At 33.6% G+C, this 26,750-nt stretch overlaps 2 protein-coding genes across 2 annotated transcripts; one reads left to right on the forward strand and one right to left on the reverse strand.

The window, feature by feature from the left end:
- Window positions 1-400: 400 nt before the first annotated feature.
- LOC133178557 (cold shock domain-containing protein E1-like) lies at window positions 401-16,712 on the reverse strand. Its single transcript, XM_061313264.1, has 18 exons — window positions 16,660-16,712; window positions 16,081-16,293; window positions 14,540-14,650; window positions 14,154-14,250; window positions 13,755-13,909; window positions 13,128-13,285; window positions 12,448-12,661; window positions 11,800-11,963; window positions 9,705-9,876; window positions 9,241-9,384; window positions 8,744-8,879; window positions 8,324-8,448; window positions 7,442-7,614; window positions 6,457-6,583; window positions 6,037-6,145; window positions 3,651-3,838; window positions 3,175-3,338; window positions 401-2,836 (listed from the first exon to the last, which is right to left on the reverse strand). The coding sequence occupies exons 2-18, from the start codon at window positions 16,123-16,125 to the stop codon at window positions 2,680-2,682; spliced, it is 2,439 nt and encodes an 812-aa protein (XP_061169248.1). The 5' UTR covers window positions 16,126-16,293; window positions 16,660-16,712; the 3' UTR covers window positions 401-2,679.
- Window positions 16,713-16,886: 174 nt separating this feature from the next.
- Window positions 16,887-22,582, forward strand: LOC133178846 (charged multivesicular body protein 2a). The gene is made up of 6 exons (XM_061313521.1): window positions 16,887-16,953; window positions 17,729-17,933; window positions 19,739-19,918; window positions 20,760-20,890; window positions 22,030-22,091; window positions 22,243-22,582. Exons 2-6 carry the CDS (start codon window positions 17,760-17,762, stop codon window positions 22,365-22,367), a joined length of 672 nt encoding a protein of 223 aa, XP_061169505.1. The 5' UTR covers window positions 16,887-16,953; window positions 17,729-17,759; the 3' UTR covers window positions 22,368-22,582.
- The last annotated feature ends 4,168 nt before the right edge of the window (window positions 22,583-26,750 follow it).

Consider the following 26,750-nt stretch of genomic DNA (forward strand, 5'->3'; position numbering starts at 1 on the left):
ATGAGCGGTATAGCATAGTGGTTATCTAGTTAGTCTCGGGTGAAAGATTGATACTTAAGATTTGGTACCCTAGTATACCATTTTTTTTAAATCATAGAATGATTTTTGTTGAAAGAATTTTCTTCAGAAAAATTTTGCTTGTCATAGTTTCATACCTTTCAATGATAAAGAACTTTCAATAACTTAATTCACACTTTTATACAATTGAAACTACAGGCATTTTGAACGCCCATCTCCTTTTTGGGAAGAAACGTACATCCATAATAGCATGACTTGAAATGCAACAAATATTTTAATATCCGTGTCCTGTGTGAAGGAAGTAACTCAAATAGACTTGCGCTGCATTCATAAGCCTGAATAATTCATTAGAACTTGCACAATTCAACATATAAGTTAACACTTTTATGACTTTCAATAGTTTTTCTTTATTTTTTGACAAGTTTTAGTTTCTTTTTATATTTTTTTTAAAATTGAGTTTCAACATAAAATGTACTTCAAGTAACATGCATCATGAAACTTGTCGCAAAAATTTTACAATAAGCACCAGTAAATTTGACAAAGATGCTCCTCTTTTTTTTCTTGTGTTTCTCTCACATTAATAAATAACCCCTAAACACAACACCCCAAAATCTTCATCAATTCTCCATCTTTCTATTTTAATACCCCCTTTATGCAACTTACAAAACCTTTCCCAGATCACTATCTCCTCTTACTTTATACAGATCGATTGTCAATCATAGCTCACAGCAAAGGAATTCATCAAATTGTTAACAAAAATATAGAGAGGTGGGGAAAAACTTTCTGTAAATACATCATCTTCATATATACCACACAAGATGTTAAATGAAGGCAGAGCCTTCAACATTTTACTGAACAGTTGTTGCTTAAAAGATATGACTGTGTTACTATTTGATGACAAAGTCATATTTCAATCTATGGTCGTAAACTTTCACAGAGAACGACACTTTCAATGACACCATATCTATTCTTAGAGAAAACCTATTTTGCTACAAAGCAACTGACAGATTTACTCTTTAAGACATCTCAAAAATATCTTCAGAAATTGAATTAAAAAATAAGGATTCTTTTGCAGATGTATGAATATTTCCAACTTTGTCTCAAAACCTCCTAGACGACCAAGACATGCAAATGTTCATTTCAGTGGCAGTTGAGATTCAAACAAAATAAAATCTTCCAATACTACAGGCAAATGATATGATAAAGGCAATTCAGATTAGATCTGATTTAAAAAAAAAAAAACAATCCCCCGAGGTAGATCTGACAAAAGTGGTACCTCTTTTTGTGTAAAGATTGCAATCCAAATGCCATGTAAAACATGCGAGAGATCAATTAAGTTTTAAGAGGAGCAATTGTTGAGAAAGCCTATTGCTGATTATTCTTAGCTGGTGTAAAAAATACTGCAAAATATTTTTTTTACCCGTTTTGGTGCATAACACTATCTAAACATAGTCTTTCAACTTACTTTTTAGCTTTTCATAAATCAAATCAAAGTTTATCATCTTGATACAGCTATTTCACTAGACTTGCTGCAACTCAAATATTACTTTGTTCTTACGTGTTAATTGTTCATTGGCATATAAACACATAAAAATATGAATCTGCATGAATGAACGAGCAGAAAAGTGATGAAATTTGTATCAGAATGAACAACCTTTAAGAGTATAATACATTTAACATTAGACTAGAACTGAACTCCAACCTCATGAAAAGTTGGTGAAAGGAACATCATATAAATCTTGTATGGATATGGATGAAATTGTTCAGTATTATCCCTTGTGTACAGTTTGGTCTGCACTTTTCAATTTGAACAAAAATGTGCACTGTTAACAATGAATTCTCTATTGCAAAACCAACTCTGGCACTTACAAATACATGTACCATGCAACTGTTTGTAAAAAGTAAAATGTTTGTGTGATAGGAGTCTGGATTTGGTACCAGCTATTGATCATGCTTATCAGCATGGAGCAACCTTTGTCTTCATGCAATGAATAATAGAACAAATGAAAACCTATTTTGGGGGAAGCATAGAACATCTCACAGCTTTTTTTTATATGCACATTAAATCTGCCTCACTTTATGACAACTCATTTCAACTCTCAAATTCACAATCATTCACACCAAAAATATTTTTTGGAGATTTAAATGCAGCTTAAATATTGCCACAGTAAAATCATACAGATGTCTGATTAGAAATCAAAGCTCATTTAAGATGTCCGAAAATTACCTAGGCTTTATCACCCTTACTTGACCATTTACAGTATGAAGTCCTTATCTAAATACAGTGTTTAAACCAAATGTAACCAATATCTGAAACAATGCCCCCAAGTCAATATTACTTCCAAAAAATATTGAAGTTGATACCTACATTCTGAAAATTTCTGACTGCACATTAATCTACAAACTTCAAATTTGATTATACGGATCCCCCACCCAAATATATGAACTTTTCTTTTCAGCTAGTTATACACATCTGAACCTTTGCCTTAGAATCCAAATGCTGGCCATATGTATGATTTTACTGTGGCCATAGAAACGGAAATTGAACCAAAGAACATGGAGAACATTATAAACAATATATCACAAAGCAAACAGAAACAACAGGAAGCCTTCCATAGAAGCATTAGAATTTCCAATGTATTCCACCCATTTGGTATTGCCTTAGGCCTGGGGTGGCGTCCAGGGCTGGCGGGGCTCCTTAAAACCGTTCGTGCCGTCTGGGCCTTTGGGTTGTCGAACGGCAATGACCCGAGGTCCATACATGTCTTCCTTGATGCTCTTCATTCGACTCAGTAGGCGCTCAGGACGTTGAGTGTGTCTGCAATGTGTAAAGCAAAACTTATACTAATGCATAGAAAATGACTTACAAGTATGGCAAATAGTGAATATACTGAACATCATACATTTAAACATGGATAATAGTGCTTTGCTGAATTCACAAACTGAAAGAAGTAGCACAGACCATAAATTTGAGGCTTATTTTCAGGATACCAGCAATAAATACATTTAACTACTGCATAAAATATGTACAAAGGCATTGTGACATGGGGATACTTACCCAAATGATTTTTTATCAAATATTAAGCATAAATTACACAATTGTTAGGCTAATTCCAGGTTTACAGTATACATGTAACTGGTGACACATCAACTTACGTTATTTTTCGCAGACTGCAGGCTGAATATTTCCCATTGCGTTGATTCTGCACAATTATAAACTCCACTTCGTCCCCAGCTTGGACCTCTACACCATCGTGGACCTCTGTCATGTGGAAAAACAGCTTCTTCCCTTCCTCTGCCTCATAGTTGATGAATCCAAACTATGGGGAACAGAGAAAAAAAAAGTATGTCTAATCTAATAAATACGAAGCTGAATAGTGTAGTACATATAGCTTCAAAAAAATGTAATGTGAACACTTTGCTTCAAAGCATCAAGCATTACTAGGGCATATAAGACATTTATGAAATTTACTGATACTCAACAAACTTCCCCAGTGTTCATTGCAAGAAGAGCGAAAAAACACTGATAAATGCTGTAAAACCACAGAACTTTTGGTACCAGGTTATTGTGCAGAATGACAATTATTAAAACATTATTTATTCGGATTCTAAAATTAGCCTATGAATAATACCTGTCCCTTGACCGAGTCTACTCTGGCCCTGGTGAACTTCCTGATGGCAGCAATGTTGACCGCCCTCAGTAACCCTGTTCTCCTGTGAGCGGCGATCTGGAACTTGACAGCATCTCCCTTCTGTAGGAAGTCTCTCTTGTCTGTCAGACTAGTGATTCCATAAGGGTAAGTCTCTGCATCTTGATCATCTGGGTGTTTAAATTGAGATTCAATACATAAAATAAAAGCACAAAATTTCACAGCTAACAACACTCATTTGAATAGTTAATACCAAACAAGTGGCCCAAGGGCCTTAACGGTCACATGAGTACAACAAAACAATTTAGAGGATCCATAAACTGATAAATGAAGCTTTGTTGCCCAAAAGCAAGAAAAATAGTATGATACGCATCAACAAAATAATTGGTATAGAATCTATCTGTTCCCCATTTATCATTATTACCATGCAGACTATTAACAAAAAGTCTATTTTTAATCCCAAATTACTACTTCTCACATTGGTCTCTCTTGGCCTTTGAAGAACATTAAAAAAGATAAGTTATTTTTGCCTCACTTTTATTCATCTATTATTTCCAAGTCTACCTGATCATTAAAACTATGAATCAAAGTACTTTTTGTATTATACAATAAATATTCTTGCATAATTCTCTTATTCTATTAACCTTTCAGATACATTATTTACAGTGATTAATTATCAAAACTTTGCTCAGCAGAATACAAGTTCATAGAGCCCTGGCCAGGACCAGAACACTTGACTAAATAATCCAGGTGTTCAAAATTCTGGTAAAAACACCCTTGCATATAAAACTTTTACTCTGTTTGCCTCGAATATGCCCAGAAGCATAGAAGATTTTCAAAGAAATGCATGTTCACTATATTATTAAATAAATAAAGCCCCCCCCCCCCCCTTCTTACACCAGAACATCTTACCCAGGGGCCATGGAAGAAGCACCTTACTCATCATAACTATACACTTGTTTCTTTGCTTTATTACCAGTAGTAGAAAAAATATTTTGAAAGAAATTATGCATTTTCACTATAAAATCAATAGAGCCCCCCCCCCCCCCCCTTTCACCAGAACCCCTGACCCAGGGGCCATGAATTTCACAATTTTGGAAGAGGCATTCTTCCTTATCATAACCATGCACTTTCTTTGTTAGAATATTACCCAGGAGCAGAGAAGAAGATTTTGAAAGAATTTATGCATTTTCCCTATACGATCAATAGAGCCCCGCCCTAACACCAGAACCCTTCACCCAGGGGCCACGAAATTCACAATTTCTGAGGAGGCAGCCATGCTCATCATAAATATGTACTTAGTTTATTTAATATCCATGAGAGAGAAGATTTTCAAAGAAATAATGCATTTTCACTATATATATCAATTGAGCCCTACCCTGACACCAACACCCCTGACCTAGGGGCCACGAAATTCAAACTTTTGAAAGAGGCAACCATGCTCATCATAACTATGCACAAAGTTAGTTTATTTAATACCCAGGAGCAGAGAAGAAGATGTTCAAAGAATTAATGCAAATAATCAATAGAGCCCCACCCTAACACCAGAACCCCTGACCCTGGGGCCATGAAATTCACAATTTTGGAAGAGGCACTCTTGCTCTTCATAAGTGAATCATAACTATGTACTTAGTTAGTTTATTTGATACCCAGCAGCAGAGAAGATTTTACAAAGAAATAATGCACTTTCACTATATGATCTATATAGCCCCGCCCTAGCACCAGAACCCCTGACCCTGGGGCCATGAATTTCACAATTTTGGTAGAGGGCTCAATGCTTATTACAATCATGCCAACAGTTTGACTGCTAGATGTCCAGGAGTAAAGAAGAAGATTTTTAAAGATTGCATTAATTTTGGTGGTTTTAGCCCCACCCCTCAGGCCCCATGGGGGCAGGAACCATGAAATTCATAATTTTTGTTCCCCTTCACCCATAGATGCTATATACAAAATTTGGTTGAAATTGGTTGAGCGGTTCTGGAGAAGAAGTTAAAAATGTTCAAAAGTTAACACACGACGGACGACGACGGACGAAAACAGATAGCAATAGTGACTCAGGTGACCTAAAAATATATATATATTTTTCTTCACAAGATGGACTATGTTCTCATACTTCACATCCAGAATTTTTTTTATGTCCAGAGATTGATCAAGTCAACAGAACTCAACTTTTCTCATTAGATGCTTCATTTCAGGAGTCCTTCAGACTTCCATTTAACATTCAAGATAAAAGTCATTGAAAGACATTTTTATCAGCCTGACAAATATTTTGGCTATGAACTGGAGAAACTTCAAATCAGCAGGCCCCAGATAAGTGTTCCACCTATATTTTGTAGCCCTTGGGCAGAAATATTTCTTGTTCACTTACCATCACCGCCCACTTGAACCAGGCCTGCATACTCATCCTGGTCTGGATTCACTATTCTCATTGGCCGTATCACTTTCCCTTGAAGAACTCCCTTATCAAATAATATGTCCTGGACAAAATATATAAAAAAATATCTATCTACGCTGCTTCTTAATAGTATGCACATATACTACAAGAAATTATAGTAAAACGAAGCGAAGTGCAAGGGACCACCAATTCTGAATCGCTATAAATATAATTTGTTATATCTGCTAAGTTTATAACATGTCTTAAATCCAAAGGAAAGAAAATCACTTTCTTGTAAGCCTGAATTCATTATAAGCATGTTCGCTATAACCGTTTTTTCATGTTTTTACTGTATTAAAAAATCTCAGATATCATTATATTAGAATTTCAAAGCATGTTATTTTTTCCCCTTACCTCTGGAGCCACAGTTCCCTTTGGCACTTTTCGGATATTTTCTGCACTAAGTTTGGCACTTTTTCTTGTGACTGTGTACTCTACTTCATCTCCAAGGTCAAGGTCATTTGCGTCACCATCAAAAGAACTATTCAAAGGATTCATTATTAAATCATTATAAAGTTTTGCATACCTTTAATATACTGTCAGACCTTGTTATCTCAACTTGATGGGACAGAGATATCCAAGGATTTTAGACACATGAAAAAAAAATTGGTTGGGACTTAAAAACTAAATTTGATATAATTATCCATAGTATTTGAAATACTAATGTTTGAGATAATGAAGTCAACAGTATGAACTTTGCAATTTATTGTTGTGCCATGAAAATGTTCTTCTAAATAAACAAGCTCATATATCCAATACCCTCTCAATATAACTTTATTTTCTCTGATTCGGAAATTATGTATTACATCTTAAAATGTTTTTGAACAAATCACCAAAACTGCAAAGCTGCCAACATCAAAAATGAAAAATTGTAAAAAGGGGATCTCGAGGCCATTTAGGCCACTAGAGATTTTTCTTTTGGTGAATGGATTTTACCACTTTTTATTCAAAACTGATTTAGATCGCAAGTTTGCATGGAAATGGACAATGACAATATAAGCAAGTGCTGTAAAGACAATGACTTTTTTACGATAAAAGTTAAAACTGAAGGTGTAGGACTGTACATCTATGTCAAACTTAACTGAGATAAAGGAAAACCAGTAGAATACTGTAAATACAGAAATCATTAGGTGTATTTTAGATGCTCAATCTGTAAGCCTTACACTAAAATTTTAAGGGTTGACAGATCTTAAACTGATACCATCATTCTTGCTTTGCTGGATAAATTTTCAGTAAAAAAAAAAAATCAAACACTGTACATTCATAACAAATTAAATTTGTTCTTTATGTGAAATACAAGTATTTAATCAAATCAAAAAATATTTTCTGAGTAAAATACCTGAAGTGAAAAAAGACTTCCTTGTCGTGATCAGCGTTCTCAATAAATCCGTAGTTATCCTTCAGAGTTGCGATAAATCCTTGACATTTTCCCTGTATGTTTCTAATTACAACCCTTACAGCTGCTGCGAAACGGGAATTTGATCGCTTGATCTCACCGATGGAAAACTCCACCTGTAAATGGTCAATAAAATGTTCCAAAACTCCAGTCAAAATACATTTCAGTGTTTCATAGCCATGTAGTTTTAAAAGATTCACTAAAAGTTGATTTATACAGCAAGAGTCCATCAAACTTAAAGCCTTGACTCTTTTCACCCAGCATACTTTTTTGGTTATGTTTAAACTCAATTTGATGGTACATGTATAATACCAGCAATATTCTGTTGGCTGGAATTAAAAAATAACATTAACTGATTGCCAGAAAGTTCCAAAATAACATTTACAACTACACAATCAGTAGGGCTGTCAAGGATCCAAATTTTCGGGTCAGGTCATGAATTAAACTTGAAAAAAATTTAACTTGATAAATTCACCATTAAAACAGGTATTTACCATGTTCACATCTCGACATTGGTGTTAAGGACTACTAGGCTGATTATTAACTACAACATGACCACTCTTGCTCATTTTGATAATTATCCCACCCTTCTGTGACAAGTGTTTTGTTATGGATGAAGTAGACTTTAGTTGTAAAGTTTATTTATCACTGTTATTTTCATCATTCTTTTGAATGCCAATTTTTGTATAAAACAGATTCTTATAATATAAACTAAACCCAAACCAAAATCTGGAAAAATTGAACCGAAACCCAACAACTTGCGGCTTACAATTACATGTATTTCAGGTAACCGTGACACCCCTAACAATCAGGAACTTTTCCTACCTTGTCTCCATATTTGGGGGATTCTCGAATATCTACCAAGTCTTTGTTGTAATAAGAAATATTTTGTATTTTCCCTTCATAATCAAACACAATATTACCCGCGGGTTCGTTGTCTTTAAGTTTTGCTGCAAATGAAAATATTAATATAAATACAATTTAATCCAAGATAATCCTGATTCCAATTTATATTTATTATGGATATTTAGAGTACATTATATGTAAAAGGTAATAATTTATGAATTCATTATATTGCCTGATTTGGAAAATTAAAGATTATTTATCATGTATTCATAAAAAATGAAACTTTTTAAAATTTACGAAAGAAACTTGCAATGTAACACAGATGCTGAATGCATGAAATATAACAAACTTTCCATTGAAAAATAATTTAAACGTATTTTCTTACAGATCAACACTTACAAGGACTTTTATGACTAGATGGTTCCCGATCGACTGTCCCAATATACTTTTCAGGACGAATGTTTATAAAGGAAACACTTCCCTTTGGCAAGAATCGGATTCGGATAGCCATTGGGCGATTAGGGGTAGATGGATCCTGCAAAGATGTACAACCAATTTTGAAACTGCTGTTTTCACATTTTTACATTTTGAAACTCAGATACTTATACATGCATTGGTAATTGTTTATCATACATGTACAAAATCATGTTTATTCGCAAAAAGCACTACTCACACAATAAAATTACTAGCTTTTATTTTTACATGGCTGAAAACATATCAAAACCCTTAATCAACAGTTAACTCACAAATTCATGTTCTTGCCATTTGACTTCTACGAGTCTTTTTTTTCAACATCAAGCTTGTGTTATATCATTATAGTATTTCAAAAGTGGACACGATGCCCTGAAACTGCAAATGAATTATTCATTTACTTGTATACGAAATGAATTTCTTACTGGGACAACAGTGAATTCCACTTCCTCTTGTGTTCGTACATCCTTTACTAAATCGATCAGTTCACTGAAGTGAAAGAAGATTTTAGAGTCCCTGTCTGTACACTGAATAAATCCATAGCCATCCTTCAAGTTCGATATCACTCCCTATGTGTAAAAAAGAAAGAATTGTGAATTAAGTATCAATATGATCACCATGTTAATATATGAAATCTGATGTGGAGCAAGATCCTGCTTTCAAGTTTTAGAACACATCAGGGGAAAAAATTACTAGCATTAACTTTGAGCTCATTTTGTTATAAACAACAACCATTTTTTTTTAATTTTTATTTGACCTTTTCATTCAAACAAAACAAACATATTCAACATGAACCTAAAAATATTTCAAAACTAAAATCTTCTGTTTAAAAACTTCCTTAAAAAATTCCCTTGTGACAGATATGATTTTTTTTTTTGGAGCAACTCACCTTTTCCCGCTTTTCTCCATTCTGATTAAACGTCTCCTGACGGAGCTGGATCTTGGTGGCCCTCTGGAGTTTGTCGCGACGATCAGTCGCCACCTGGAATTCCACCAAGTCCCCCACCTGGAGTGTGAACTCACCACACTGGTCCTTGTCACCGTAAGGAAACTCCTCCGTCCTGAAATCAGGATATTTTTCTTATTTTTCACTTTCAAATAAATGTAAAACTGAATGGAGCAAATAGTGTTATAAGTCTTTAAATCCAGTATCTTTGAATTAACAATGTTTATTTTCCTAAAAATTACTGTAAAATTTTTTAGTTTTGCATGGAAATTACTAGTCTTCGACTTGCATGCTGATATTTAATTTTAATGCAAATACAGTGCGGACTCGTTATTACGATGTTCATTTTGTCACCGTAAAATATCGTAATACTGAGGGCAATATAATAAAAGTTCCCAATAAAATCCAGTAAAACATCATTTTGAAAGCTTCTTGTTGTATTAGGAGGTGTATTTTTCTTCTATTGTTTCCTTCTTCTGTTCAAATTCTTCATTAAAACGCTATATAAATATAATTTATTAATAACTTATCTTGAATACATATCTTCATGATGCTATTTCTTCTATTTCCTTCATTTTAAAAGAAATGTGCACATTTTTTATAAAAACTTTGGCAATCTTCATTTATCTGCCGCCATTTCCTTTTACTTTTACTTTCGTTTCTGTCTAGATAATGCGTGCGTAAAATTTTCAATGTCTTCGTATCGTTACTACATAAATAACAACAATTAATACATCACTGGGCCGTTTTGGGTGTTCAATGAGCTTAGAGCTGCAGTGAACAACTGATGAAAGTGGGCAGTGTGATAGGCATATTCCTGGACAGGATTTGAGAACACACAAGCTAAATGTCAAAATAAATTTGAATTTTTAAATTACTGAACAGAGTTCAATTATCAGTTCAGCAATTATCGATTTGTATTTCTGCTGACACCTGTGAGGTAGTCTAAGCCACTATCCAAGCTGTTAAAACGTTAGTGGAGTTCAAATTTTGCCAAAATTATGTTTGATACCCAATCTGTCAATTCCCGCTGTTTAACTGCAAACGAAATTACACATTACGTATTTAACATACATGCATACGATTAAATGTAACCCTTTATTTAATAAATAAATTTTACTTATTATCCATAGTAAAAAAAAAAATAAACTTTACAGAGATAGATAAACTAGAGACTACATTTATAAATAAACAGTTTAATTGTTTAGCAATGGCTTTGACACGTCTCCAATTCTGCTGACCTCGCTAGAACAGTCAAGGTGTGTGCAGTCAAGCATCACTAATCACCTAACGGCCCTGCAAGTTAACACTCTGTCAGAGCACAGGTGTTTTAATGTTTATCTAGCGCCTCCTTAAGTGTATACATGTACAGTCGATCAACACTGAATAAACACGGGGTGAAAAAAATTTTTTGACAGAATTTTTACATCGTAATACCGAGTCCCGGCATTTTAGGACATCGTATTTGTATAGATTTGTTAAGAAATGGTTTTGTGCTTTGAATTTACAATGTAATAAGCGTTCTATCTTATAAAACCATCACCGTAATAACGAGTCCGCACTGTATACATAAATTTAAGCTAAAATTCATAGGTTTTTAACATTTTACACTTTTACCATGTTTCCAATACAGATTTTATAAAATTTCAAAATAATAAGTTGGAAATCATTCTACTCTTTATTTATTCATCTTTTTTGATTCATGCATAAAACTTTCAGTTCAGTGTCTGGAAATTCTCAAATCAGATTGTTAATACATAGTGTATATACATAAAATGTTTATGTATATACATGATGAACATATCCCATAAAATGTGTAATTTCTATTACAGTACTCAAAGAAATACTTCACTTATCCAGTTAATTAGCAACATGTAAATAAGGGATTTGATACTTTTATGTTATTTTATATGATTCATACTGAAACGCACAATTCGCACATCAAATCACAAAAGGTTCTTTACACTATCATCAGAGTCACACTGCAGTGCTTTATCTACCTCTCCATTTCTATAAAAAATTTTTTTTCAAAATTTACCCTTTACTGGTCTGACAGGAAATTTTTCCACCAAGTGGATCACTCTGTCTGCGATTACTTTTCAATGTTCTCACTATTTTCCCTTCCATCTTGTCAATGCTGATATCTTCAAATATTACTGTCCCGACAGGTAACTTTTTAATGTTGACAGCGACCTCTTTACCCTAAAAAAAACTCTATATTAAAAATATACACCAAAACATGCAGACCAAGGCCTTTGTATGTGATACAAATTAGAGTTTGGTTTTGCAATTCAGTATTATTAAGTACAATTCAATTTTAAGCATTTTTTTTCTACTTTTCTTTCTTTGCAATTAACTTGATACAAAATGCAGCTGACAACAAAATACTGCAACAATTTTTTTTTTTTTCAGAAACCAAGATTCCACATGAGAACTAAGCTAGCCCTTAAGCATTAATGTCCCCAACACAGATTTTTGTTGCCAATAACCAGGTTTACCTAGATGCCATCAAAAAATTTCTAAATTGTGTAATTACATGTATTACAGTAAATAAACAAATTAATCTCCATGTCTTGAATAATTAAAAAGATTTTTTTTTAAATTAATAGAACAAGACTTTCATCAGCTAGTTAATATCCTGTCACAGTCATACACTGTAGCCCAATCTGGTCAGCTAACAACTTACATTTCTGGACTGAACATCAAATTCTACATCATCTCCCAGGACAAGATCATTAATGTCATCGTTAAATTCACTGTAGTGAAAAAATATCTCCTTCACTACATCAGCTCTCTCAATGAAACCAAATGAGTCTTTCATGGAACAAACCACACCCTGGAACCGCGGGGGAGGGGAGGAGGAAACTAACTCAATCTTTCTCGCTTGTATGTTACCATTTCTGCAAAACAAAAGGACAAAGTATTGCATTTTTTCCTTAACAAAATTCTTCTAACACTGAGGTCAATCCCCATGATCATATGAAACCTCACGATATTCTGCTCTGAACTGAATAGATGCTTGCATTTTGATCTTATCTTTCGAATTTTCATTGATTCCCATAATCAAGGGATTTTGCAATTTTTTTTACTTTAATAGCAATACTTTAATATATAAGTCCTGCATTAATTAATTTCACATTCATTCTTATATTTCATACAATCGTGACATATAACTATTACCTGCAATCCTTCATGTAATAACATGTAAATTATCACTATATCGTTTTTGAAACAAATTTGGTAATGGTGCTTGCTGAGCAGGAATAAAAAGGAAAAATTGAAAGTAAAAGTTAACAGTCAATGAGTCGTGTCATTTTTCTATTCACAGGACTGAGAAGTTTGGACATAAAGCATTCTCTAACACACCTTTTATCAGTTGCCATGAAGAAGGACACTTGGTCTCCTGGCTTCAGTTTTAGGTTGCTGTCCTCTATATCGTCAAGTCCAAATGGCAAAAAGAAGCATTCTCCATTGTGTTCATAGGTCACTCTGCCCATACCATCAATATTGCCATTTACGCATCCCTGTTTGATAGTAAATCAAAGCTAAATAATTATTAATTGACAATTATATCATGATGAAAAAAAAAAACAAAAAACAAGACTCACTTTTTAATATTATTTTAGATGTATACAAGTATGTATGTAAATCTCGTTGACATATGTTACAAAAAAAAAAAAAAACCGAATGAAACAAAAGCTATTGAAGGCAAACAGACAGACATGCAGACAGACAACCGGTCACCAAAAACTAGAATACTGAATAATAGGTGAAGTCAAATGAGTAAGCATATTTAAATAATTAAAAAAAAAAACATAAATGCTTTTCAACGTACAATTATTTCTCAGAATATTCTATTTCTCCACAAAAAAAGGGGAGTAAGGAATAAAAAATTCATTAAAAGATAAAATTGGTTGGAAACCTTAAATCTGATGAAAACTGAAACAAGTTTCATGTTTGAAACTTTCTTCTTTCATAGTTCAAAAGTCTTACATTTTTGCTCTTGCTAACTCTGGCTTCTTGCACAACAGAACCAGTGAACCGGTCCTCACTTAACACCTCGTAAGACGTCTCATCAATTTTTACAACGGCACACGCGATTGGACGACCAGTTCTTCTGTCGCTTGACAGCTGGAACTCCACTGCATCTGAAATCAGAAATTACATATTAATTTTTGTTGTCCATAAATGATGCCAATTTCTAGATATAAATTAAAATGCACACTCTACATGATAGTACACTTTACAGATATAAGAGCAGTAGATTTCACTGCTGAAAATTTAACAATATTTTTTTTTTGTTCCCGTATTTTATTATCCACATTCCAGCTCTATAAAATATCAACAAAATAACTGGTTAATTATAAGATTACATGTACTCAAAGCCCAAACCTCCTATTTTGACTCCATTAATGTCTCCGGAATATTCACTAAAATGGAAAAACAGACGAGCCTCTCTCTCACAACACTGGATAAATCCATAGGAATGCTGAAAACAATAAACACAAATAAAACAAATATTCATGGCTAACTAACCCTTGTTGTTTTGCAATCAGTGACCATGAATTATATGACTGGTATTATATCAATTTCAACATACATGTATGTCCATACATGTAAAAACAACAGAAAACTTTCTATGGCAAAGTACTTGTATGCCTCAATAAACAACATCAACCTTTTCTTAAGAACTGCTTTCAAATTATCTAGAGGAATATGTAAAGAAATCTTGAACCACTGTAAGAGACGATTTGCTCTCTTAAATATCCACAACTCACCAGAAGTTTTTCGACAAATCCTGTTTCTCGATTACCATTGTTAGATAGGAGGTTAGAAGACCTCTGATAGGACAGAATGGCAGGGTCCTGTTGTGCTGGCGGCTGTATACTCTGTTAAGAAATAACACAACAGAAATCTGTATCAAACTCTGTTATGTGGAGTAAAAAATAAAGACCTGTTCGAAAGATTCGGGAAGCTTCAGCATTTTATTGTCAAATTGAATGTTAAGAATCTACTGAACTCAACTAAAATATGTTAGTCTGATTTTGCTCTACTTCCATAAGTTATATAAGTTTAAACACAACTACAATTTTCTGTTTTAAGATATTTTCTAAACATGGATTTATTAACCTTTGAACATGTTGGGCATAATTTGAGTTCTAGAAGTTTGGGAAAAAGGGAGCTAAAATTATATTGCTGTAAATAGATTAACCCTTATAGTGCTGAACCCAGAATATTACGGTAAACAAAGCCATGTGCTGTGAGCTGACCCCAGAATATTCGGGGTGACATCAACGATATTTTTAAACCGCTATTTTAGGCAGCAAATGGAAATTTTGTCTAATAAAAGCACTTTCCTTATTTGGTATTAGATGTGAATGAATAAAAAATACCATTACTTAGATGGAATGTGATTGGTTGTGTAAATTTAGACTGGTGAAAAGGTCATGATTATTCCCCGTGATTCAAAATGGCGGCATATACAAGAAAACATTTTTCGATGTGCTAGTAAACTTGTTTAGAGACTAAAATTGCGGTAAAAAACTTGATTGATATTTACTACAAGATGTTTTTGACATTTTCTAAGAAGAAGAATATGCTAAACATGTTTAAAATGTGAAATTTACTAGTCGGCGATCGACCCATGCCAAGGCTGGATTCAAGGGGGTAGACTTCGATATGTCCGAGTTAAAAACGATCCTAAGTATTTTATTTTATATAAACTCAACAGAAATAAAGACAATCATATCATGATTAATGAAAACAATAGTTTAAAGAAGCCAGATTAAGAGAGAAATACGGCAAATGTCGAGATTCCACATCAAGGTAAAATCAACAATGGGGGACACCAACTTTTGACGAAGGTATTTCTTACGATGTGACTACACAAACGTTGAAAATTTGTACCAAAACTATGTCCCTGTGTTAAAAATTATCTGTATTATTGTCAGTAAGCATCTTAGTGAATAAATATGAATAAAAGTTTAGTCCCATGAAGAAAAAGTTGTGTTTTTTGTAATATATTCGCTTTACCTGTAAATTACCTATCTGTTAATGCAAAGAATGAAAACTGGCTATCAAAATATTGAAGTCCTATCTCTGCTGAACATTTTGATGTATAATATGTCTATGTTTTTTCAATAAAATCTGAATTAAATTGCTAAAACAAATGCATCCCAAGGCAGACAAAAATATTAGCTCAGAGCACTAACACTGTGTATTTTATATAGCGCTACTAGGGTTAACCTTACACATCATGTAATCATAAAATACACAAAATATCACTGTATAATTTAGCTTTAACCCTTTTCTTTTGTACCTTCCAGGCCTGAGGACTGTTTATCTTTTTGACAGCTGACGTCATTATACAGTTTCGTTGGTTTCTGGTGTTTTCTTGTGGTCAGTGTCTCTGCCTCACACTGCAGTATGTGCTTAAGTTCTTGTTAAGTTGGGCTGGGAAGTTCTTGAGAATTTTGGCGCTTGTGATCTGGGTTTAGGCTAGCTTTGGAAGAAGTTTGTTTGAGTCAAATAGCTAAAAAAGATATTAAAAAAAAGACAGTTACTAAAATATGAGAGTGTCTCCCCATAGCAGTATTACTGTTTCACACAAAATAATGTTGGCCCATCAACATAGACTGACCAGTATAGAATAAGACTTCTATACCTCGGATCAAATAAGGTAGATGAGTTTTGTCTGGAAAAAAGTACCAACCAACATAAAATTCATGGATTTCTTTTGTCATGTTTGTGTGACCCAAATTAAATTATCATGAGACTTCAAAAGAACCGCAGGGTGTAAAATTTGATAAAATTATTTACATCAGGATAAGAATGAAATGTCCATTACATTCTTTACCAATCACGGACTGATATTTAACGAAAATTTACTGTAAATTACCCCAACTTGCACAGTACTGCAGCTTGGCCGCCATGTTTTTTCTACCAATAAATTAGTCGAGAAGAAAAGATATTTTGTTTTGTTACGCTTATAGTTAGCTGAAAATTGAATATTTCGTGAGATGTTCATAAAAATATAAGTTATAATTTAAATTATATTGTTTAACTTAATTTGGAAAATAAAAAGAATGCTTTAAATCATTTTGTTTTGAGACTATAACTTGTGACGTCATTTTCAAAACACTGCCCTGAATATTTCCTGACTCAGTGTCATAACAATATTTACCATACCCAGGTATTTCTAAATATCATGCTATAGTTTTATTTATATTTTAGGAGGTAAAAATGATTCTTATATCCGTAACTCTTTGAGATCACTATTTGCAAGATTCATTTGAGGTAGGATATATGATAATCATGATAACACTGGATTGATTTTATAAATAAATGATTTTGTCTTATTTTGGGGTCTTAAATTTATTATTTAGAATACTATCATCTGACATTGTTCTATATTTGAAGCATAACTATATTAACAAATCATTTATAGCTGCTAATCAGTTGCCGTTTTCCTGTTGTATTCAAGCCTGTATTCTGTATGTTTAATGATTTCTCCTTACATCCCGAATTTTCTCCCTTTATAAACGAGAAGCATTACTTAGATACACCTTACTTTCATTTTTAGAATGATGACATTCAATTTCTGCAGAAGATATTTAATTTTAAGCATGGAGACTTTCAGGCTAATGAAGTTTATTCAAATTAAAATTAACTAATCAGACCACAAGAATACTATACAAAAAAAGTGCTAGTTCCCTTGTCAATAATACAATGTCTAATTGAATAGTGTAGTAGCATACATACTACCATATAAAACAAACCCCTATGGCATGGATAGCTTGTATGGTTTTTAGAAACTCTGATCATATTGGGTTACAAAATCAGATATCTATATTAATTTTCAACCTGTAAAATATTTTGTGGTAAAAATCATTTTAAAATATCAGTTAAGCTTGAAAGTTAAATATGTACATAAAATATACCTGACAGTGTCATAAATTAAATTGTAGATTTAGCACTCTGACCCACTACTGAGTAACCATGCCACTGGAATGGCTATTTGGGCGCAAGAAGACGCCAGAAGAGATGTTGAGGCAGAACCAAAGAGCTCTGAACAAAGCAATGAGGGAATTAGACAGAGAAAGGTCAAAGATGGAACAACAGGAGAAGAAGGTCATCGCTGACATCAAAAACATGGCCAAGAAGGGGCAGATGGTAAGGGTAAAAGTAGAATATACTTAGGGCAATAATTTGTCTGAAATCTAGGGACAGAAAACTGGTGAGTGCAGTGTTTCCCTAAGAACAGGCTACCAGGCAAATTGACCACTTCAATTGATATAAATGCCGCTTAGAAATCAAAATTTAAAACATAACTGTTATATGGTCCACAGAGATTTTATTCATAAACCTCAACCCATAGCCTGTTACAATTGATCTCAAACCCTTTACTTTGAAATAAAAGGAAAACACTGGAATGTTACAAAGTTTCCGTAGCAAAAGATCCTGTGAAACCCAACTCATTGAGTTTATAGATGACATAACCACCCACATGGCTGCCGGAAAGCAGACAGATGTATTGATTATGGATTTTTCTAAGGCTTTTGATAAAGTTAGCCATAGCCTCCTCATCCATAAACTCCGACATTATGGGATCCAGGGCAACATGAACAACTGGATTTCTAGCTTCCTCTCTAACAGAACACAAGCCGTAGTTGTTGATGGAGAAATGTCCAGCTATATTAGTGTCGAGTCTGGCGTGCCCCAAGGATCAGTCCTTGGGTCATGCTTATTCCTATTCTACATAAATGACATGCCAGAAGGCCTCAATGCCACAGTAAGACTATTTGCTGATGACACTATTGCTTATCTTACTGTCACATCAGAATTGGATACCCAGACACTCCAGGCCGACCTAGATAAATTGTGCATGTGGGAAAGGAGGTGGAAAATGGAATTCCACCCAGACAAGTGTAATGTACTATCGGTCAGCAGGAAGTCCAACCCGATACATCATCAATATAGGCTACATGGCCATACTCTCGAGCACGTAAAGAGGGCGAAATACCTTGGCTGTCTAACAACATCTGACCTGAAATGGAGTGACCACATAAATAACATCTGTGGTAAAGGAAATAAGACCTTGGGATTCCTCCGTCGTAACTTGAACATCAGTTCAACTTCAATAAAGGAGAGTGCATACAAATCGTTAGTCAGACCACTGTTGGAGCACGCAGCACCTGTCTGGGACCCCTACACCCAAAAAGACATCCATAACCTAGAAATGGTACAACGACGTGCTGCAAGATACGTAAGCAACAGGCATGGCAACAGACAGCATGATTCAACACCTACAATGGCAGTCACTTGAAGAACGTAGGCGAATATCCAGACTCGTCCTATTTTATAAAATTGTTCATGACGAAGTTGCCATCACCAAGTGCCATCGACTCATTCCATCATCACATCGATCACGACATACTCATCATAAAGCCTACCAAATACCATCCTGTAAGAGCGATTATCAAAAGTATTCCTATTTCCCTCGTACCATCCAAGAGTGGAATAAACTACCATCAGGAATAGTCTCGGCGAATACACCTGAGACCTTTAGGTCTCAGGTGATCGCCTTCCAGCCATAAATAAGAAATATTATTTTAATCTTTTAACCTTTTAAAGTTTTAATTTTGATCATATCATGCGCACCACATTTGCCATAATAATCAGCTTGTTGATTGTGGGCAATACTTGGCAGAAGCAGAAGTTCACATTCTAATTTGATCAACAGGTGCATGCTTATGTGTATACATATAACAAAAGTGCCATGGATGATCAGAACTACAGAGAATGAAAATAATTTTTCTTTTGGTGTGAATTCATTATAAAGATGTTCATTGTAACAGTTAACATGGTTAATAATGTTAACATTGAATATCCCTATCAAAGAGAAATTTTTTTTAAGAATAAAAGATTAAAAAAAGTATACATTCATTTGTCTTGTACTAATTAAAACTCTCTCATAGGATGCAGTTAAGGTCATGGCCAAGGATCTTGTGAGAACGAGGCGGTACGTGAAGAAGTTCATCTTAATGAGAGCTAACATCCAAGCAGTGTCTTTGAAAATCCAGACTCTGAAATCCAACAACGCAATGGCACAAGCCATGAAGGGGGTCACAAAAGCCATGATGACAATGAATCGACAGGTACTGTATATAACAAGACAAAGGCTCTTGTTTTTGAATTTTGCATACTAGAGTGCATATGATACATTTGTATTGAACTTGATAATCAATTATGGTAAAAGTGATTGATAGCATTTTTCAAAGAATTCAATGAGAACCCTTAAAAAATGTACTGGGCAGCCTTAAGTGTGTACTGGTTGATATGTTGTTGCAGTACAGAAGACAGAATTTCCTGTGATTATTGTTGGATGATAACATATGTTTTGTGGTGGCCATTTTGCTCAAAATTTGAAATTAACTGAAATCAAAGCTGAAGACTTCAAATAAATATTAGGAAAAAATTTTATTCCATTTTACATTTAAACTTTTTTTTTGAAGACGAAATATGTGTTATGATTCTTAATAATAATTGTATCAAATCAGATACTTGTAAGTACAATAAAACTGGAGATAAACACATAGATAATTAACTATATGAGAGGGTAATTTCTGCTTTCATTTCCCATGGCTCCAAGCTCCGGGGCCTTAAATATAGCTAGCCCATTTTTTGATCTCATTCTCACTTTACCAAAAAGGAATTCACATCGTTGAATTTAAGTGAGACTGAGACCAAAAGTGAGGTTATCTAAGTTTTATTGCCCCAGAGCAGCAGAGCCTGGTGTTGCAGTGACTTTGTACTGCTTACTGTATAATATATATATATCCTTCTGAAATATGTTGCCTTTGCAAAAGTAAATTTCTAGCTTTGGGTAGATCCTAGAGAATTGTGTATAATACTATTAAACAGCATGCAGCTAATTCTACTTTTACAATAAACTCTTCAAAAACATTCATGCTAAATTGTTTTAATTTTGAACACCAGCTGAAGCTGCCGCAGATTCAGAAGATCATGATGGAGTTTGAGAAGCAGTCAGAGATCATGGACATGAAAGAGGAGATGATGAACGATGCCATTGATGATGCCATGGGAGATGAGGACGATGAAGAAGAAAGGTAAGTGGATCTAAGAGGAGTGGAGGGTCACAAGTTCCAAGTTTTGTACCTTGTAGATCTTAAGGTGGTGTTCACTTAAGTCAATACTGGTGATAAAAGTGGTATAGCTTGATGAAGATTAGTGGGAATTAAACATATTAATTGGAAATGGAACAAAATTTTTAAGGATTTGGATACAAAGTTTAGGTATTGCATGTAAAATATTAATATTTTGCATATCCATGAAGTGCTTTATGCAATGAACAGAACTCTATACATTGCAAGCACTGTAAAACAGTCTTAACTTTTAGCGAACATGCTTATGATGAATTAAAGCTTACAGCAAAATGATTTTTATTACCTGTGGTTTAACAACATGCTGTGAACTTTAGGGGTATAACAAATATTAATTAAATATATTACAAAGGAAAATTGTCTGACCCCAGCATTTTGCTACATGTATAAACATGTTTTACTGTGATTTCATCTTTTCATTAACCACTTATGCATGTAGTAGCAAACATACGCAAATGAAAAGTCATTCAAATGTAGAGAAGATAATTTTGTTATGCAATGTACAAACATATCAACTTCAAGTATTTGGTATTAATAATATTTCATGTTTTATTATGCCCCCCTTCGAAGAAGGGAGGGCATATTGCTTTGCTGCTGTCTGTCGGTTTGTCGGTCAATCGGCCTGTCTGTTGATCCACCAACAGTTTCCGTTCATTTTCTTCGCAAAGGTTGCACATACTGAAATGATATTTGGTATACAGATTTATCATAAGAATATCTAGGTCAAGTTTTGTTTTAGGTACAATCGAGCATTTCTTAACAGAGTTATACCCCTTGGACTTAGAAAACTTCCAGTTATTTGCAGTTTCCGCTCATTTTCTTCGCAGAGGTTGCAGATACTGAAATGAAATTTAGTATACAGATTTATCATAAAAATATGAAGGTCAAGTTCTATTTTGGTTATGATCAAGCAATTTTTGACAGTTATGCCCCTTGGATGTAGAAAAATTCTTATGCATGTAGTCATGTAATTATGCAATTATTGGGGGGGGGGGGGGCATAAGTGTTTCACAACATCTCTTGTTTCTTATTTATATTAGAAAATCTCTTTATAAACATGTGCATTTGTCTTTTTTCTTTCCCAGTGATGCCATTGTTTCTCAAGTCCTTGACGAATTAGGATTGCAGCTCACCGATCAGCTCTCAGGTAAACTGTCAAAGAAAATGGAATAGATTATTCAAAAACACTCTGCACTCTGATTAGATAAAAAAAAAACATTCTACACAATACTTAAGTAATGATTTAAGATTTTATGTCAATCTCAGTGAAGAAAATGATGATCTTTTTTTTTCTTCAGACATCCCAAATGCAGGAACAAGCTTAGGAACCAAAACAGCAGAAAAGCAACAACCACAGGCTGCAGGAGTTAGTGACGCAGATGCTGATTTGGAGGCGCGTCTTGAGAACCTGAGACGACAGTGAGAGGGAGTGGTCAATATATGATTGACAGATGGATGACTGATCCGCGTGAATGAATTATAATTGAGTGCATGCAATGACAGTATTTTAGTAAAACTCTGAGAAAGAGATTTTCCTGGTAAAGAGAGATAACTCTGGATACCAAAATACAGGAGTTGTCTTACCTGATCACTGTGATGGAAAAGGTGCATAAATGGTATACATGTACATGTAAAACTGAGCAGTTTTTTCATACAAACACTCTATGTTTAGTTAAAAACATTATATACTTGACATGTACGTACAGTATGTATTTTGAGTATTGCTTATTGTTTTTCCTGTTGCCATTTTACATATTTAATAGTAGCTTGTTAAGAACTATGTTTTTCAGTAAATAGTAAAATTTAAATTTCATACATGAAACAATTTAATTTATTACCTAACCTACTATATAAATTGTAATTAGGCATTTTGAACTGTTTCCTGATTCTTTTTAATGTTTTTGCAAATCATGAAACAGTCAAAACTGTTTACCCGGTCACAGAATGAACTGTTGCATGGCTGAACTGTTCCATTATGACGTCATAATTAATTCCCCGTACTCTACAGCTTTAATATTGAATTATGTATTAATTAAAGCATTTTCATTCAATTTGAAATTATCATCTGAAAAGTAATCCTGATATATAATCAATTTAATATCATTTCGAAGAAGAGGCCATGAACACCTTTTCTGAGGGTAATTTATGAAAAATGTAGGCCCCTTTCACTCAGTATAGTTCTTTGCCATAAACGTTAATATTCAAATCTTCAAGACATCATTATGTAGTTTACTACAAGTTTTTTTTTCAATTTATTAGTGCATGATAATATCACATCCATTATTTTTTCTGAACACCAATCGGTGTGAGAATTTGATTAATATTCATCTTGTTTAGTTTGTTTTTAAAAAAAATAATACATGTACAAACATTTGTCGATGTATTTTAAAAGCCATTGATTATTAGGTTGATATCATTACTTTAAGAAATTATATAGCAGGTTAGGTAATAAAACACTTATTTCACGACAACTCAGGAAACAGTCAAACTGTTGTCCCTCGATAATGGGGAAGATTTGGGAAACTGTTGCCCTCGGCCTTCGGCCTCGGGCAACAGTTTCCCAGGTCTTCCCCATTACCTCGGGACAACAGTTTGACTATTCCCCTCGTAGTCATGAAATAAGTGTATAATGCTATCAACATGTTAAATTTCCATGTACTTGGGTATTACTTCATATTTTTATCCTTTTCTTCATATTTGTAATTTTTAGACCATGTAGACAGGCATATTTGTTCCTCATGTTTTTCATAATTAATGATAACACTTATCTTTATTTCAGTACGATGGGAATCTTCAAGAAGTTTATGAAAATAAAATACTATAGTATAATTGAGTTTGATATGAAATCGATCTCTATCAACATGTTCAATGACAAAAGAGTTTTGTTTTATATTCATATGACAATGCAAGGCCATATCACTGTATTGCAAAGAACAATGTTGTAATTCTTATCCTACTCTAGATAATAAATTACTTTGCAGTTTGTCATTCAGGAATAATCTACCTACATGTAAATGATAGACTGTCTGTATTTAAATGTTTAAATACTGAAAATTAACATTCAGAGAAATCTGTTTAGAATGTGAATAAAAATTTTAACATTTGATTATGTTTAAGTTTAAACAATAAATGATGTATGAATAATAATATTGCTTCAGTCTATACTATTTAAAAATCAATATTTATTTTCTTGAAAATCACAGATTTCTCTGCACTCAGGAGTAATAATCATGTACAGAACAATTACTGTAATATATGACAATTGTATAACTTTTGCTTATCGGACAACTTTGCATATAGGAGAAATATTGAATTTCAAATGTGATTTTGATTCGAATAAGAAAATTTTATACAAATTTGCAGAAAAATTTACCATCAATGAGTGTACTTTATCTGTTAATTTTGAATCATTTATAGAATATTCATTTAACCAAGAAAACTCATGGTCTAAATAGATTGTTGATTGTTTAAAAGGTACTTTTGGTTTCTGTAATTCTACATAGTCGCTGTGAAATAATGCACTGAAATATTGGTCGTGAAATTCATTTTCTGGAAATATTTTGGATAAAGTTATTTGAAACTGATTGTGTTATGTGTTTAATGCATTATCTAAATGTACCCATTTCTAGCAATATCAGAACAATGCTCTTCATTCAATATTAAATGTTAAGAACAAGTTATGGTTATGGCAAAAAACTTCTACGTGAAAAAAAGAAGTCTCTTGCTCTGGCCTTTAATTTTACAATTACATAATTATATACAATGTTTTATCAATTAACAATATTCGTTTTCATTCCTACTTTGATTCGATATATCCTTTTGAACTGGAAATAAGACTCCACAGAGTATGACACATCTGTTTCATATTTGGATATTTTACTAGAAAAAGACATTGATGGCAAACTTACATCAAAACTTTATAATAAACATTAAGACTTCAATTTTTTTTAACTTCACCTCCCTTTATTTGTGTAGCAATGTACCATTATCACCTGCATATGGAGACCATAAGAGGATGACAAATTGAGTAATTTTGCAAAATTTTCCCAATTTCAAGAAAATATTGTAACCTTTGAAGTTCTTTTTACCACGGGAAACACAGAAGGGAGCAAGCTGGCCCGTCGAAGATTTTCATACACAAAGTATGAAATATATGGAGATAACGAACAGTATTCAAGCTCAAAAGTCCATTATACAATACAAAATAGGAGCAGAGCAAACACGGACCTCCAGGTGGGATCAGGTGCCATGGAGGAGTGAGCATCCCCTGCCGACCGGTCACACCCGCCGTGTGCTGCTTGTCATGATCGGGAAATAACGGAAAAATCCGTCGACAATTCAGTGTGTAAATAATGGCCTAACAATTAGTATGCAAAATGTCAGTCAGCATTTGACTCAATGATAAATTGTATTTGCTGACAAGGTCATTGTATTGACCAAAGAACTTACGAAATGATGACTTTAAACGAGACGGCTGATATTCTTGTTTCATCAACTTATTTGTCAATAATTTACCTCGTTTTAGAAATTGTACATACGTAGAGCATGCTCTTGCGTATCGAATCAACTGAGAGATATATACCCCGTATGCAGGTGATGAAGGTATATTGCTGCATAAGTAAGGGAAGTTGACGATTGAAAAGTTAAAGTCATCACGTTTATCATAAAGCTTGGTTGTTAGATTACCATTAACATCTTTTTCAAGTAAAATATCCAAATATGAAACAGATGTGTCAGACTCTGTGGTATCTTTTATCTCAAGTTCACCAGGATATATCGTATCGACATAAGAATGAAAATAGCCATTGTTGATTGACAATACGTCGTCGATATATCTAAATGTCGAGTTGAACGCCACAGCAAGTGTTTTCTTCTTTTCACGTACAAGATTTTGGACAAATTCTGCTTCATATGAATACAAAAAAAGGTCTGCTAATAACGGGGCGCAATTAGTACCCATAGGAATTCCAATAGATTGTTGGAAGACCTGGTCTCCAAAAACCACATAGATATTGTCAATCAGAAACTCAAGCATCTTTTTAATGTCATCTTCAGAGTACTTGTGTGTACAATCAGAATGTTTTTTAACAAAATAATTTTGCAAATGACCAATGACAAGGTAAGTATATTTACCAGTTCCATTTTTATTGAAAAAGCAGCTGTCAATGATATCAAAAAGCCTGGACTTTAATTTATCGTGGGGAATGGTTGTGTATAAAGTTGAAAAGTCGTAAGTTTTTAAGCTGTTGATTTTGGTAAAATCTTGTGATTTCAAATTTTCCAAAAGTTCCTTGGAATTTTTAAGTATCCACATCTGATTTACACCACTTCTCGAATATATTGTTGCACAGTACTCTTGAAGTTTCTCCTTCACCACTGTTAATATCTTAGTGAGGAGTAAAGATAGAGGCTTGGTTGAACATTTACTGGAACCCGCTATGTATCTTTGTTTGTAAGGATTTTTATGAAGTTTCGGAATCCAATATAAATATGGAAAATAAATTCGAATTCATTTTGGTTGTTTGGAATATTAAAAATATTCAAAACTGACATACATGTATGATTTTGAAGAATTTCTTCCTTAGAAAGGGAACTATGAGTATAAGTTGGATTACCAGTTGTAGAATTAAATCCAAGTTCCTCTAAAATACATTTAATATAATGAGCCTTACAAACAAAGACAATGTTGTTACCTGCTTTGTCAGCAGGGACCAGTACGTACTGATCATGCATGTAATCTATCTAATTCTTTTTTCACTTCTGGATTATTGAATACAGAAGGATAGATGGTTTTCATATTGCCTCT

Source organism: Saccostrea echinata, unplaced genomic scaffold (assembly GCF_033153115.1).
Source record: "Saccostrea echinata isolate AGI-Se365-2 ecotype Australia unplaced genomic scaffold, CSIRO_AGI_Sech_v1 ptg000003l, whole genome shotgun sequence".
NCBI classification, from domain to species: domain Eukaryota; kingdom Metazoa; phylum Mollusca; class Bivalvia; order Ostreida; family Ostreidae; genus Saccostrea; species Saccostrea echinata.

Bases quoted from the DNA above. Each gene is read 5' to 3' on its own strand.
- LOC133178557 (XM_061313264.1), bottom strand. From the start codon at position 16,125: ATGACGTCAGCTGTCAAAAAGATAAACAGTCCTCAGGCCTGGAAG. The intron at 11,964-12,447 runs GTAAGTTGTTAG...AGTTTTTTTTAG, and splicing joins TTGATGTTCAGTCCAGAAAT to GGTAAAGAGGTCGCTGTCAA. The intron at 9,877-11,799 runs GTAAATTTTGAA...TCCTGATTTCAG, and splicing joins TCCTGTCAGACCAGTAAAGG to GACGGAGGAGTTTCCTTACG.
- LOC133178846 (XM_061313521.1), top strand. From the start codon at position 17,760: ATGCCACTGGAATGGCTATTTGGGCGCAAGAAGACGCCAGAAGAGATG. The intron at 17,934-19,738 runs GTAAGGGTAAAA...ACTCTCTCATAG, and splicing joins TGGCCAAGAAGGGGCAGATG to GATGCAGTTAAGGTCATGGC. The intron at 20,891-22,029 runs GTAAGTGGATCT...TTTCTTTCCCAG, and splicing joins GAGGACGATGAAGAAGAAAG to TGATGCCATTGTTTCTCAAG.